The sequence below is a fragment of the Rhincodon typus genome, chromosome 21 (genome assembly GCF_021869965.1).
Source record: "Rhincodon typus isolate 14 chromosome 21, sRhiTyp1.1, whole genome shotgun sequence".
NCBI lineage: Eukaryota > Metazoa > Chordata > Chondrichthyes > Orectolobiformes > Rhincodontidae > Rhincodon > Rhincodon typus.
This window is the reverse complement of record NC_063352.1, coordinates 6,438,324-6,453,475: the sequence shown is the minus strand read 5'-3', so window position 1 is coordinate 6,453,475 and position 15,152 is coordinate 6,438,324. Positions and strand designations below refer to the sequence as shown.

Below are 15,152 nucleotides of genomic sequence, written 5' to 3'. Positions count from 1 at the left end.
TTTTCTGCCACTTCAGGCTCTATCCTTTAATCCACCTCCGCCTTTAACTAGCAATGTGCCTGTATCCCTTCAAGATGTCAAGCAGCAGTAAATATATCCCAATGCATTTACTGATCAGGGAAGCTGGTCAATAACTGAGAATCTTTGATGCTTAATTTGGATGCTTTTCATTTTCATTACATTTCAAGTTTCATCAGCACTTCTAACTCTTTGGTATTTAAAGTAAAGTTAAAATCACACACAAAAACCCATCAATTAATTTTTTTTTAAATTTCTTTGGTCTCATTAATTGTGATTGATCATCAAGGAGGCAGCTTAGTTCAAAATTAGTGGCAACTCAGCCGAAGGTGGGAGTAGGTTTTCATTAAACCTTTCCTCATTTTAATTTAAAATTCACTCTTAACGAACTGAGTATATTTATTCCCCTCCCTTCCTTTTGCAGTTATTTTGTTACGATCAGAATAATGTAGCATCTGCCCCAAACTTTAAAGGATACTTTTTGCCTTTCATGACATTCCTTAACTAACTCCACCAGATAACAAAAAGGCCATTCAAAGCAGAATTATTACACTGGCTGGAGAAGTAATGGAATGATATACAAACCAGGCAAGAACAAGAGAACTGCAAAAGTCTTTTTTTAAAATCTTGCCTATACACACACTTTTATCATAGTAAAAAAAAAATCTAAAGTGCTTTGAAAGAGCAAAAATTACCACTTTTACCTACAGAGATACTGGGCAATTGACCAACAGCTTGGTCAAAGAGCTAGGTTTTAAGTACACTTTAAAGCAGGAAAAGTGTAGAATTTTAGAGAGGGAATTTCAGACTTTAGGGTCATGGCAGCTGGATGTAAGGTGGCCAATGGCAGATTGATTAAAATCAGATGCACAAAATGTCAGAATTAGAGGAGCTATGTATGAATGAGGGCTTCAGCAGTGAATAAGTAAGGTAGCTGCAGAATTGTAATGGAAGTAGAGAAAGTAGTGACAGTGGATGCCTAGTCAGATATCCAGCTTGGGGGCAAATCTGACACCCAAAGTTGCACATTGTCTGGGTCAGCTTCAAAGATGGATATTACGGTCAACAACAACAAAGACAGCCGGCAGCTTGAAAAGAGAAACAAAGGAATATTTACCCCTATCATATTCATACAGGGGTCATCATTCACAACATTGAGAAATATAATTTCATTACAATGACAGGGGTGGAAACCTAATGGAGGGTTCCAACAGGAAGCTACAGAAAAGATGGGTATTAATTTGCAAGCATGGAAGGAATTAAGAATATTTGAGGAGGGGATGATAAGGACAAACCTGAAGTTGGGGGGAAGAGTGGGAAAGAAGGAAGCGACACATGAAGAAAGAGATCCTTGAGCAGATCAGCCAGTGTGAGAAAAGGGGAGTAAATATTAAATGAAAACATAAAATCAATGGAAATACTCAGGTCAGGCAGAAATTCATTTGGACTAATACATTTAAAGCACACACAAGACAAACAAAAAAAACCTAATTTTAGCTGGGCTCGTTAAAAACAAAACTGCAAAAGTATTAGTCTGAATGGAGGCACAGCCATGATACAGTGTCTTGGTTGATCCCAGCAGCTCACTCCTAGGCCTGCTCCAGTTAATACTCAATAAATAGTACATGAGAACAGCAGTGGCCGTTCAAACCATCGAGCCTGCCCCACCATTAATAGAATCATGGCTGAGGGAACATTTCAATATCTCTTACCCCACATTAACCCCCAGAACCCTGCAAATAGCTTTAAATCAACTTGTTCAGAGATGTTATTACACACCTCTCTGGGACTTGAAGCTGGGGCTCCTGGTTCAGAAGAAGGGGACATTACCACTAACCCCACAACGGCCCTCGCCATAACCCTGCATTTCAGACGCCGTGCTTACTGATGTACTTATTTATTTGCTAATTAATTGTGGACGATGGAGGCGCTCGATCAACTCACCGTTTGAAGCTCCTGGATTATTGATCAGTTTGTTGTGGGGGTTTTAATGGGGATTGTCACCCTCTCTTCCCCCTCCCTCCGGTCCCACCAACAGCCCGTTCCCCAAATCCCCGAGACCCCGGCCGCAATACCTTTCCCCCGAGACCCCCTCCCGCTGTGAGCCCGAACGCACGTTCCGCCGACCACACCCTTCAGAAAGCAGTTGGGGACCATTGAAGAGCCAGTGTTTCATATTGCGCTGGATTTAATGTGATTGCGATCCCCCAAGTAAACTCTCCCCACTTTCTCCATCGTTCACAGACAGCAATTAATAAATAAATGCACAGGAGCTAGAACACAATGTTTTATTGCGTATTCACTGAAGCAGACCCAAGAGTTGGCACCAACAGTCTGAAATAACATTGTTATATCTCCAGTCTTGGGATTAATCTTTCTGGCATATTTTGTTTTAAAGAATCCAGCCTTTTTTTCCTCCAAATAAAAGCTGGCCTATTTTGCACTTTAAGACAATGGCAGACATGACAAAGGAGGACTTGTGGGGATAACCCAAAGATCAAAGCAGTCACACTTGGAAACGTATGCACTGGTCATGTTGGAGCTCCATTTTGAGGAATACAAGACAGGTCAGGCTAGTATGTATGATTCACAGGTTTTTACTTCTTGAGACAGAGTTCTTCTTTCAAATAATGTTTTTTTTGTTTGTTTGTTATTTATGTAAATGATTTGGATGAGCATATAGAAAATATGTTTATTAAGTTTATGGATGGCACCAAAATTGGCAGCATTGTAGCCAGTGAAGAAAGTTTTCTAAGATTGCAAAGAGCTGTTGATGGAATGGGTCAACAGGCAGATGGAATTCAATTTGGATAAATGCAAGGTATTGCATTTTGGTACAACAAACAAGGTTAGGGCTTATACAATTAATGCTGGTGTTGTAGAACAGGGAGACTTAGCAGTGCAGGTGTGTAAAGTTTGCATGATTTATTTCTCAGGATGGTTGAAAAGATATTTGACACACTTGCCTTCATTGCTGTCCTTGGAGTAAAGAAGTTGGGATGTTAGGTTGAGGATGTATGAGATATTGGTGAGGCCTCTTCTGGAATACTGTGTCTAGTTCTGCTTGCCCAGTTATGGGAAGGATATTATCAAGCTGGAGAGGGCTTGGAAGAGATTTACCAGGATGTTGCTGGGTATGGAAGGTTGGAGTTATAAAGAAAGGCTGGTAGGCTGGGACGTTTTTTCACTGGTGTGTGGAAGGTTGAGAGGTGACCTGATACGTTTATAAAAATGAGGGGTAGAGATAGAGTTGATGGTAGTTGTCTTTTCCTAAGATGGGGAATTTCAAGACTAGAGGGCATATTTTTAAGGTGAGAGAAGAGAGATTGGAAAAAGACATGAGGCAATTTTTCTACACAGTGGTTGTTCTGGTGTGGAATGAGCTTCCTGATGAAGTAGTGGATGCAGGTACAAATACGAGGTTTAAAAGACATTTGGATAGATATACGAATAAGAAAGGTTTGGAGGGATATGGGCCAGGAGCAGGCAAATGGGACTAGTTTAGTTTGGGATTATGGTCAGCATAGACCGGTTAGACTGAACGGCCTGTTTCCATGCTGTATGACTCTAATGGGTCAGTATGTCTGGTCCACAACTGGTCATAAAGGCAAGTGACAGCTTGCTAAATCTCCATCCATGCTACTTGTAGACATGTCATAGCTCAGACTTTTTAAAACAGAGGAAGGGTCACTAGACCTGAAACGTTAACTTTTTTCCTACACAGATACTACCAGACCTGCTGAGCTTTTCCAGCAACTTTGTTTTTGTTCAGAATTTTTACTGCCCTTCACACCCTAAGGGAGCTAAGATGGAAAGATTGATGCCAGGCAACATTTAAGCTTAAATATGGATGCACCAAGTTCATCAATGCTTATTCACAGGAGTATATAATGACGTGATTGCGAGTTTAAAAGTTATTAGCAACTTTTGTTCCCCTAGTGTTTAATTTCTCATTACTCATACTTCTGTTTTATGTGGACATTGCATCCAGCTCATTTTCAAAACCTCCCCTCAAGCCACATACAACGTCCAAATATCTGAGACAAAAATAGAAATGGCAGCGTCTGCTGAGAGAAATCAGAGTAAATGGAGTTCTGAAGAAGGGTCACTCAACCCAAAACACTAACTAATTTCTCTTCACAGATGCTGCCAGATCTGCTGAGCTTTTCCAGCAATTTCTATTTTTGTCTGATTCACAGCATCTGCAGTTTTTTCAGTTTTTGTCCCCAAATATCTCATCTTTTCTCTTGCTCACCATAATATTTCTGGAGCTACCAACTTCAAACCACATCCTCACCTTCACTTTGGATGTCCTTACCTTCATTAAAACCCTTACTCTGTCTGAACCTTAGTTTTCTCTGGTACAGCCTACACCTTTGCTTCTTTATGGTGCATAGCAGACTTCATCACTAGATTTGGCTGGCCACATATCAGATCCCAGTCTCTCTCCAGAATCATTCAAGAATGTAAAGTTATACCCAAATTTTCTCCTTCACTTTGAATTATCTCATTTTATCCTTTGCCAAGCTCCCAACAACAGCAAGGAGCTCATGGATTTCTGCCACTAAGATTACAATTTGCATTTAGCTCCCTCTGCAACTTTGTTTCTTTAACCCAAGAGATTTGCATTTTTCATTATCTCATCTTTCTCAAACCTCCTCTTGTCCACGAGCACCAGACTCTTGATCTTGACCCCGTTCCCACTAATCTTCAATTCTCTATCGCACTTGTTGATATAATCATTCAGTTTTCTTACTATTCTATTCCCTTCCAAATCTATCAAACTTCTACTCAACATATTCTATCTATATTTGCTACAACTCTATCCACTATCTCCCCTTTCCTTACCAACATTTTTGGATCTGTTGTATGCCAAATCTCTGCTTTTCTCACCTGCAAAGCAATGTTTAAACACCTCCAGTCAAGGTCTGCTCCATCACTAAAGTAGACCTAATCAAAGTCCCCAATGGCATTCTCTGTGACTGTGGTGCATTATCCCTCCTCATTCTTCTCAACCTATCTGAAGCCTTTGGCATGATTGAGCACATCATTCTCAATCAACTTCTCACTACCATTGGCCAGATGAAACTGCTGTTACCTGCTTCCAATCTTAGCTCTTTGGAGAGTTTTTAGCTAAGTTGCCATGACAGCTGCTTTGCAAAACAGGATAACAAGGGTTTCAAACTTGCTCCTTGACTGAGTCATGGTGAACACAGATGAAACCCGCTATCAATAGTCTTTCTCTCTAATCAAAGAGCACCCTCTGGGACTTTGTCAGTCATTGTTGAAGAATCTCCAACAGTTTCCCTTTCTTCTCCCGTACTTACTGAAGAAGATCTTGAGGGATATGTTCAACTTCTTGTCTTATCCCTCATCCAAAGATGTCTGGTTCTAAATCCAGTTTTACCTCACTTTCTTTCAGCCTAAACTGCCTGTACTGTCAAACTAGTTATCTGACATATAGCCCTGAAGAACTGAAGTTTAGTTCAGTTAAAGATTAGGGAGATCAAATTCATGCTTTTTAAAACAAGTTGTTCATGAGATATGGGTACCACTGGCTATGTCATTATATACTGTCTTTCTCTAATTGCCTTGAGAGTGGTGTGAGCTGTTGCAGTCCACAGGAGGTAGATACTACCAGTGTTATTAGTGTCATTCAGAATTTTGACTCAGTCAGTGAACAAATTGTGATATCGCTAATTTCAGGATGATGTGAGACTTTGGGAACTTGCTGGTAGTGGTGTTCCCACGCATCTGCTGCCCTTATCCTTCAAGGTAGTGGGGGTTACAGGTTTGGAAGGTGCTGTTGAAGGAGCCTTGGTGAGTTGTCACAGTGCATCTTGTAAATGGTACACTGTTGCCACTGTGCATTTGTGGTGTAAGGCGTGAGTATTGAAGTTAGTGCCAATCAAGCAGGCTTTGTCTTGGCTAGTAGAGTTGTTGCAGCTACACCCATCTAGGCAAGTAGAGAGTATTTCATCACACTCCTAGCTTGTCCCATGGATAGGCTTTTGAAGTGAGGTGAGTTATTCACTATAGGATTCCTAGCCTTTGGTCATAAGTGTTTCTGTGATCAGAGGAGTTAAATACCTGGTCAACAATTACTTCCACGATGTTATTGGGGCAGGGGTGGTGGAAATTCAACAACAGTGACTATTAGATTCTCTCTTGTTGAAGATGGTTATTGTCTGGCACTTGTGTTATGCAAATATCATATAACCCTTAACCTGGATGTTTACAGGTCTTGTTGCGTATGGACTACTTCAGTATCTGAAAGGACATAAATGGTGCTGAATGTTATGCAAACACTTACATTCATCTGGTGATATAAGAAAGGGAATTGATGAAGTAGCTAAAGATTGCTGGGTCTGGTGAGGAACTCCTGAGATGATCGATCAACAACCACAATCACATTCCTCTATGCTAGGTATGAGTCCAACCAGTGGACAGTTCCTCTCAGCCCAGTCCAGTTGAAATCAATGCTACCAGGGCAAAGGTAGTCACTTTCATCTCACCACTTAGACTCAGCTCTATTACCCAAATTTGGTTGAAAACAGAGATCAAGAACAGACTGGCTCTGACAAAACCCAAACTGAGTCACTGGGCCAGAATTTACACTCAAAGTAATGGAGAGATTTAAGGTAGTCACCACTTAGGCACAAATTGCAGCCAATTCAAGCAAGGTCATTAACCACAAAAGCATAATAGGCTGCTGTTCACTCTGTAACTCTGCCATTGGCCAGGAAAGTTACATCTTGCTGTGACTCAGCATTTCAAATATATTGGATAGCATGAAGTTCCCATATTCTCATGGTAGATACAGGCTTGTTATAAAAAGACTGGAGTTATGCACCTCAGCCTATAACATATCCCTTGACTGTCTGCGTGGAGTTTGCACATTCTCCTGTGTCTGCGTGGGTTTCGTCCGGGTGTTCCGGTTTCCTCCCACAGTCCAAAGATGTGCAGGCTAGGTGGATTGGCCACGCTAAATTGCCCATAGTGTTCAGGGATGTGTAGATTAGTTGGGTTATAGGGGGATGGGTCTGGGTGGGATGCTGTAAGAGTCAATGTGGACTTGTTGGGCAGAAGGGCCTGTTTCCACACTGTAGGGTTCTATGGTTAACATGCAACCTAAATCCCATCTCAGGTTCACACTCTCTCGTCCCTTTAAGACACTAAAATTCCCCATCTGAAGAAGCCTTACGTCTTTCATTCTAATATACTTTTTGTCTCAGTGTCCTTTTATAATGGAAGGGCTAGTGACTCAGAGATATGGCTGCTCTGCAAATGCAAACAATTGCTGTTCTACACACTACGAATAAGTTACTTCCTACAAAAATATAATGTAACCCTACAAGATTGAATAAGTCAGTCATTTAATTTTGGCATTCTTAAAAATAAATGTTAAAGCATTTCATTATTTTATTAGCAAACATTTGTACAAAAGTTAATAATGTGCAATGTTACAAGAGATATGGGAAGTAACTCAGACTCGAACAACATGTAAAAGGGAAATGTCCAAATTGATTTTATAAAACCTGACAAGAGGAATGGATGAATTTGAAATATTTATGATTTTCTCCATGCACAAGATTACAACATTTTCTAACACTAGCACTAGTTTTACAGCAATCACAATGATCCTAATGGTTTGTCATCTCACCAAAACAACACTTAGAAGAGTCACTTAGTATTATACAACTTGAATATTGTTGAAAGGACAGGCATATTGCTGAGGTCTCTCCTCTTACACTCCTCACAACCAACACAAGAATGCCAAATTTCAAACAATTACAACAATTTATACTACTGGAGATTGGTTAGCAAATTGATGCTGATTCATTGAGTTGCCATGGAGATAGCAAGCACTTGACATTCTTGCATTTGCCTTGATATGAAAAAGTTTCATATTTCTAGTCAGCAGCATCCAACTTAATCACTTGATGAACTCCAATGACACCAAACATTAAGAAGCCTGATTTCACCTTAAGGGCAGTTCCAAAAACAGCAAAAAAAACCCCTCCACTCTAAGATGGGCAGGGCAGAAGTAACACGAATCTTCCATTGGCTGCTGATTGCTTAGAGGTTTCCACTCCAGATTGTAACTCCCTAAGGGAACACATCGAATGTAACTCCAAGTTCCTTCACCCCGACAATGCTGAGCTGCATGTCAAACTTGTTGAGCATTAGCAACTCGCCGAAACTACTCACTAAGACCTAATGACTGAACTGGTTTGCGGTCGTTGTTGATGCCATCATCCTCCCCAAGTCCAATTTTTATCCAATTCAAAAGATTAGCCCTAAATGTTTAGTTTCTGAAGCGCAGTGAATAAACCTCAGGAAATAAAAAAAGGCAACTTTCGCTTCTGAAGTTTACAGCTTGTTGTTAGAATTCCAAAAACACGACAAACTTTAATATCTGTACATATTTCAAAGATAAAAAATCTAAAGCATTGAAAATAACATTCAGCAACTGGCACAGACAGAACTGAATCGGAAATCACTGATTCAGTGCACCATATTGTGAGGACACATTCAATATTCATTGCAGATCACTCAGTTTTGTTCCTTCATACGGGAAGGTTTAGTGACTGCACCTCGTCTAAGCAGTCAGTGTATGCTTCCTGATAGTCTTCATGAGGTTTAATCATTATCACACATGTTGGCCGTTTGGATCCTGCAGCAGCTCCCAGATCCTGAGCAAAAACAAATATTATCATTCACACTCTGCATATTCCAGTCACATCTGTGCAAATGTAACTGCAGATCAAACAGCACAACATGATAATCAGAATACTCGACTATGTGGCAATGCAGTAGATTGAAGAAAAATGTCATCTCCAAAAATATTTTGTCAATTCAATGTCTCTTCCATGTGTAAATTGGCAAATTCTCACTTTGTCTAACCAATGTACTTCCAGTGTCCACTGGAGGCGAGAACAGCACAGTAATTTCTCATTGTGAAACAACTTCATCCCAAATAATTTAATTGATTCAGATTTCTGCATTTACATTATTTTCATTCTTAGTTTCAACCTATCTGAGCTGCAATTGATACTCTAAAACCATTGGCCAACGTTATCAGAAAATTTATCGTAGGTATCTTGTACAAGTATCGGAACTTTTCATTGGTTTATTCTAGAATACAATTGAAAGCATACCATTTTGGATGGTATATAAGCATAAGGAAGGTTGTTATCTTCACACAAGACTGGCAAGTGGCTGTAAACATCAATTGGCAGAGTATCACCAGCCAATACAACAATCCTGCAAGCAGAGAAATAGTATGTTAGCACAGTACCACACTGAAAAAGTACAGACTCCTGCAAAATTACTTTTGTCTTCTGCTCTATTGCCTTTGTTCCATTAAATACAACAAGCCTGCATCTTTACTATAAATTCATCAAGATATCAGTGTATTTTATTTTGAGTAATTTGCTTTATAAAATTCATTTATAAAACAGCCAAAGTATAATCACATATTAAAAGGAACACATGGAAGAGGAATTTTCATTAAAAAATATAATTTCATAGATAATCCAGGTACAGCACAGAGCAAGATGATACAGATGTAAGAATTGATAAGGGTGACAGTAAGCTACAGTAAGAGAATTCAGGTCAAACATAACAAGTAGGTCAAAAATGGAAAAAAAGAGAGGCTGACTCTGACTACCAGGATTTGTGTGCTCAAGAGGACTATAAATTCAAGCATTCCACAATACAAAATAGATTTCTATTGTTCTTTCACAGGATGGAAACATTGTTAGCAACGCCTGCATTTGAAGAACATCCCAAGTTGCCACTAAGAAGTCAGCAATGGGCTGCCTTCCTGAACCGCAGCTGTCCATGTGGTGGGGCTACACCCAAAGTGCTGATTGGAAGGGAGTTCCAGGTTTATGACCAAGCAATACAGACGATATACATCTAAGTCAGGATGGTATGGAGGGAAAGTTGCAGGTAGTGGTATTTTTATGCATTTGCTGCCCTTGGTGAGTTTTGGTTGTGCATCTTATATCTACCTAGGCTGTTCCTTGCAATCAAAGAGGATCCATTCCACTGTTGGAGGTCCTGAGGTGACTAAGTAGTCTAATACTGGATCTACAAATCCTGCCACAAGGAAGTAGGTAGTGTTTAATGAAATAGGTGGGTAGAATGCTCAGCTTTGTGAATGCTCACGTGATGAAGAGTGAACAACAAATATATTTTTGGATTTGGATTTGGATTTCAAATTGAGGCAGATAGATGTGTCTCGGTCCTGCAAAAGGAGTTTGTTTTTAAAAGAAAAATCAGTCAATTTGGATCAGTGACCTCAATACATCAGCACCAAGAAGCAGTGGATGCAGTTGGGCTCCTTGTGAAAACCCGAGCAATATTAATGAATAAAATATTCACAGCAAAACAAATAACTGCAGATGCTTGAGATCTGAAACAAAAATTGTTGGAGAAACTCAGCAGGTCTAGTAGCATCTGTGGGGAGAAAGCAGAGTTAATGTTTTGAGTCCAATAGGTGTTCATCAGAACTGATTTACAATGTTGAGTACTGGGAGAAGAGATGGAACTCAGCAATATTAATTCCGTTGAATGCAAATGGGAACTGGTTAGATAATTCCACATTGCCATCTGGTTGCCAGCATTGTACCACTACTAGAACAGCTTGGCTACAGGTACGGCAATTTCAAGAGGATAAACCTACAGCACTACAGTTAGGATGTCAGGAATAGTGGTGATATCATTGGATTAAATCTAAATCACTGGACTGATAATTCAATCACGACAGGTGTTGGATCTTTTAAGTCTCTTAATAAATCTAGAGGATAAAAAAAAAGCTGGTTTCAGTAATCATGACCATATAATGACTGACATTTATTAAATCCTTTCTGGCTACCTACTGTCCCTCAAGGAAGGAAAACAATCACCCTACCAGCCTCACCTACAGGCAACACATAGCAATGCATTTGACTCTCAATTGCTGTCTGAAATAGTTAAACAATTCACTCAATTGGATCAGTCCACTATAACTTTATCACCTCCATAATTGGAATCTTTTGTTCCCATCATACCAAGGTGTGAACCATACACTACTATTTAAAAAAAAACCAAAAGAACTGAGGATGACGGAAATCTGAAAGAAACTGCTGGAAAAGCTCAGCAAGTCTGGCAGCATTGGTGGAGAGAAATCCCAGTTAATGTTTCAGGTCCAGTTACCCTTCTTCAGGTTTGAGTATTGTCAGTTTTGTTTCTGTCACACAGCTTGATGCAGCTACTCAGCCAAACTGAGAGCTCAGTTCTGAGGCCAACAGATTCGACGTACAAGCATCAACTAAACTGAATCCTCTCATTTTCTTCCCGGGTCACGTGGGTAGTTGTCACTTGCTGCAATCTCAGAACAAAATATCTCGGGTAGTGAACTGAAATGGTGGATGGAAAATGACATAAATCCACATCTGTTACTTTGTAGGACAATGTGTTAGTAGAGAGCATTGCATTCACTTTTTTATAAAATCAATTTTTTTGAAGAATTACGAATAAAAATGTATAACAATAATTCCTCTTTGCGCTGCATCAGAGAACAGATACATTATACTCACCCTTTCTCCCCCTTGTTGATGAATTTCTGAACTTCCTTTACTCCTCGGCGAATCTGTTTCACTTTTGCAGCTGCAGATGAAAATGGAAATTTACAGTGAGATGTTGTTAAATATTCTGAAGTTTCCAAGCAATGTGTAACAATCGTATTCTCCCCAACACTTACTTTGCCAAATACAAATCATTAACTCAACATAATCAGAAGCTGCTCCAGAAAAAAAATTGTACAACCAAATTAAAGAGATGATTAATATAAAATACAAGAAACTGGAAACATTCAGCAGATCAAGCAGCATCTGATGAGAAACAGAAGTAATGTTTCAGATCTATGAACCATCATCAGAACTGGAAAAAGTTGAAGACTTAACAGATTTTAAGCAAGCACCTCCAGGAAAAGAGAAAGCAGAGAAGAACAAAAGGGAAGGTCTGAGATTGGGATGGAATGGGGGGACATTAAATAATAACGTGATTGTGCAAGGCAAAAGTGGCAGGAATTATTTAATTCTTTCACAGAATGTGGGTGTCGCTAACCAGGCTAGCTTTTGTTGTCCATTCCTAATTTCCCTTGAATGGAATGTTTTGCCGGGTTATTGCAGAGGACAGTGAAGTGTCAACCACACAGTTATTGGTCTGGAGTCACTGCATGTAAATATGGCAGAATCTCTTCCCTAAAGGGCATTACTGAACCAGATGGATTTTGAATGGGAGTTTCAGAGTCACCAGTTTGAAGATTAGCTTTTAAATCTAGCTTTATTCATTGAAATTCCACCAGCTGCCATGGTGGGATCTGAATCCATGTTTCCAGAGCATTAGCCTCTGACTACAAGTCCAATAACATTACCACTATGCCACCACTTCCTCTAGATGTGACAAGCAAAGGAACAAAAGATGAACCTGGAGAATGTGCATGTGGCAATAGCAGAACCTTGGCAAGAGTTGCACGCAGTAATTATATTCTGAAATCACTGAAGTCCATGTTAGGAAGTCTAGAACATAAGATGTTTATTACTAAACTGTAGCTGTGTTTAACTGTGCCTTATAGCAACCTCTGAAATACACCCTTTTACATTTGTTCAACCTGCTCTATTTTTACTACGTTTACAGGTGTCCAAGTTAGGAATATGGATATTTCATTTTCTGCGCATGCAGATTTCCACCTTTTAAAATTAGGATGCACTAGTGGCTAGCTTCGGTGGTGACATCATGATGGGTTCACAAAACAGATAAAATATGGAACTTGTTGCCACAATATGTATTCAGACAGTCAATCAGACATTAAAATATTTACACTTGACAGCTGACGCAGTCTAAACATAACAACAGTGTGCCAATATCGGTGGCCCTTTTGTTCTCCCTGACCATATCTTCTATTGTAATAGCATAAAACCTACCACATTTTCACCTTAGTTCTTCAGGCACACTGGACTGGAAACCTCAACTCTGCTTCTCTCTCAACAGGTGCTGCCAGACTTGCTCAGTTTCTCCAGGAAACTCCAGTTTCTCCTTTTTTTTTCCAGATTTCCAGTATTTCGTTTCTATTATAGGCACATGTGTAGGCCGTTCAATTAGATAATCGTTGATCATATACCTCAATATCACTTACCCACACTATCTCACACAGGGAGGCAATGGCCTAGTGGTATTATCGCTGGCCTATTAATCCAGAGACCCAGATAGTGTTCTGGGGACCCGGGTTTGAATCCTGCCATGGCAGATGGTCGAATTTGAATTCAATAAAATATCTGGAATTAAGAATCTGATGACGACCGTGAATCCATTGCTGATTGTTGGAAAAACCCATCTGGTTCACTAATGTCCCTTAGGGAAGGAAACTGCCATCCTTACCTGGTCTGGCCTACATGTGACTCCATACCCACAGCAATGTAGTTGTCTCTGAACTGCCCTCTGGGTAATTAGGGATGGGCAATAATTGCTGCCTGGCCACTGACCCCCTCATACTGTGAATCAATAAAGAAAAAACAAAATCTCCATATACCTTGATGTCATTAGTCTGTTGAATCTACTGATTTCTGTCTCGAACAATGATTCAGTTTCCACAGCCTTCTGGGTTAGAGAATTTCAAACAATCACCACCCTCTTAGTGAAGAAGCTCCTCCTGACACAAGTCTTAAGTGATCTACTGCTTATCCTGGGATCACGTCACCAGGTTTTGGATACACAAGCCAGGGAAAATAAGTTGTCGTCCACCATGGCTGTGCTGAATATTGAAGTTGCATGTCAGGAGGATTAGTTGTAGGGTGTCCGAGTTACTTGTGGCATGCTGAAATAATTAGTTCATACAGTTTGTTGTACAGATTATAATTGATGGTAAATCCCAAACAAAATCCATTGCTTGAGCTTAATATTTCCAGACTTTCTGATTTTAATGTATAACATTAGTTTGACCACATTTACAGTACAGTTCTGGTTACATTACAGGAAGGGTGCATTTGCAGTGGAAAGGGTTCAGAGCAGAGTTACAGTAGATATTATTAGTACTGGAAAATTTTAATAAGATTTATTTCATTTTCTCAGGATCAGAGGTGTCTGAGGCTCTTTCTCCCTGTTTAAAAATGGTGAGTTTAACTTATTCCAAATAAAAACCAAAAGAACTGCAGATGCTGTAAATCAGAAACAAAAACAGAATTTTTTGAAAAAGCTCAACGGGTCTGGCAGCATCTGTGAAGAGAAATCAGTGTTAGAGTTTCTGTCAGTTCTGAGGAAGGGTCACCGAGCCTGAAACGTTAACTCTGATTTCTCTGCACAGATGCTGCCGGACTTGCTGAGCTTTTCCAGCAACATCCGTTTTTGTTTCAAATTATACCAAGACTGACTTGTGACAGGAGTATGGTTTTATGCAGAAGTACAGATCAGACAGAGAGGGAGATGGGGACGTGTGAGGGAGATAGAGAGAAGAACAGGAAGAAGAGATAGACACAAAGAGGGAGATAAAGGGAGGTGTAGAGCTGTAGAGCTGTGAAAGCTTTCAGAGCCGAATTACATCTGGATTTGGATTATCTGAAAAGGAGGAATGTGCAGGGGCGGTATGGGGAAAGAGTGGCACTGGGCGCAGTACAGCCTCAAAGGACCAGCACAGACACTATTGGCCGAATTACCTCCATATGTAGTGCAACGACCCTGGGCTAACAGTCCTACGGCAGAGGCATTAACAGTTTTGTTCGTGGGCCTGGGCTCGATGATCCAGACCTTCCCCCACACCCCTTCCCCGCCAAATCTTTACCTTTCTTCACGCATTTGTACAGCTTCTTGCTCAGTTTCCTGGAGGCCAGCGGCTGCGCGATGTCGTTCACATTCGCCACCAGCTCCTCGTAGGTTTTCTCCGTCTCCTCGTACTGAGGCCTGTCGGCCTTCTCCTTCTTCACTTTGGGGGACTTCATTCTCTCCCAGTCTCCGCTGCAGCGCCGTCACCACATGGCAACGGCAGCCCACTTCCGGGAAGTGACGTAAGCCTGAAGCCCGCCCCATTCCTGGCCATCAGGCTGGGCTGCCATGGCAATGACAGAAAACAAGGTGTAGAGCTGGATGAA

The 15,152-nt window shown here is 40.5% G+C and overlaps 2 protein-coding genes across 5 annotated transcripts in view; both read right to left on the bottom strand.

Moving 5' to 3' along the window:
* Nucleotides 1–2,161, bottom strand: part of LOC109915291 (tudor domain-containing protein 5-like) — a 37,694-nt gene extending 35,533 nt beyond the window's left edge. For 2 of the 4 annotated variants that reach the window (XM_048609594.1, XM_048609597.1), the window contains exon 1: nt 2,094–2,161. The gene's annotated coding sequence lies outside the window, so the exon portion shown is untranslated. Of the gene's footprint in view, nt 1–1,797; nt 1,825–1,962; nt 1,992–2,093 lie in introns of those variants that run through there. The other 2 variants (XM_048609595.1, XM_048609596.1) reach the window with 2 other exon arrangements.
* A 5,255-nt stretch (nt 2,162–7,416) lies between these two features.
* nhp2 (NHP2 ribonucleoprotein homolog (yeast)) lies at nt 7,417–15,151 on the bottom strand. Its single transcript, XM_020514906.2, is given in 5 exon segments — nt 7,417–8,714; nt 9,180–9,285; nt 11,607–11,676; nt 14,846–15,008; nt 15,011–15,151. Coding segments are annotated over 5 exon segments (555 nt in total). The 5' UTR covers nt 15,101–15,151; the 3' UTR covers nt 7,417–8,588.
* Nucleotide 15,152: the final 1 nt, after the last annotated feature.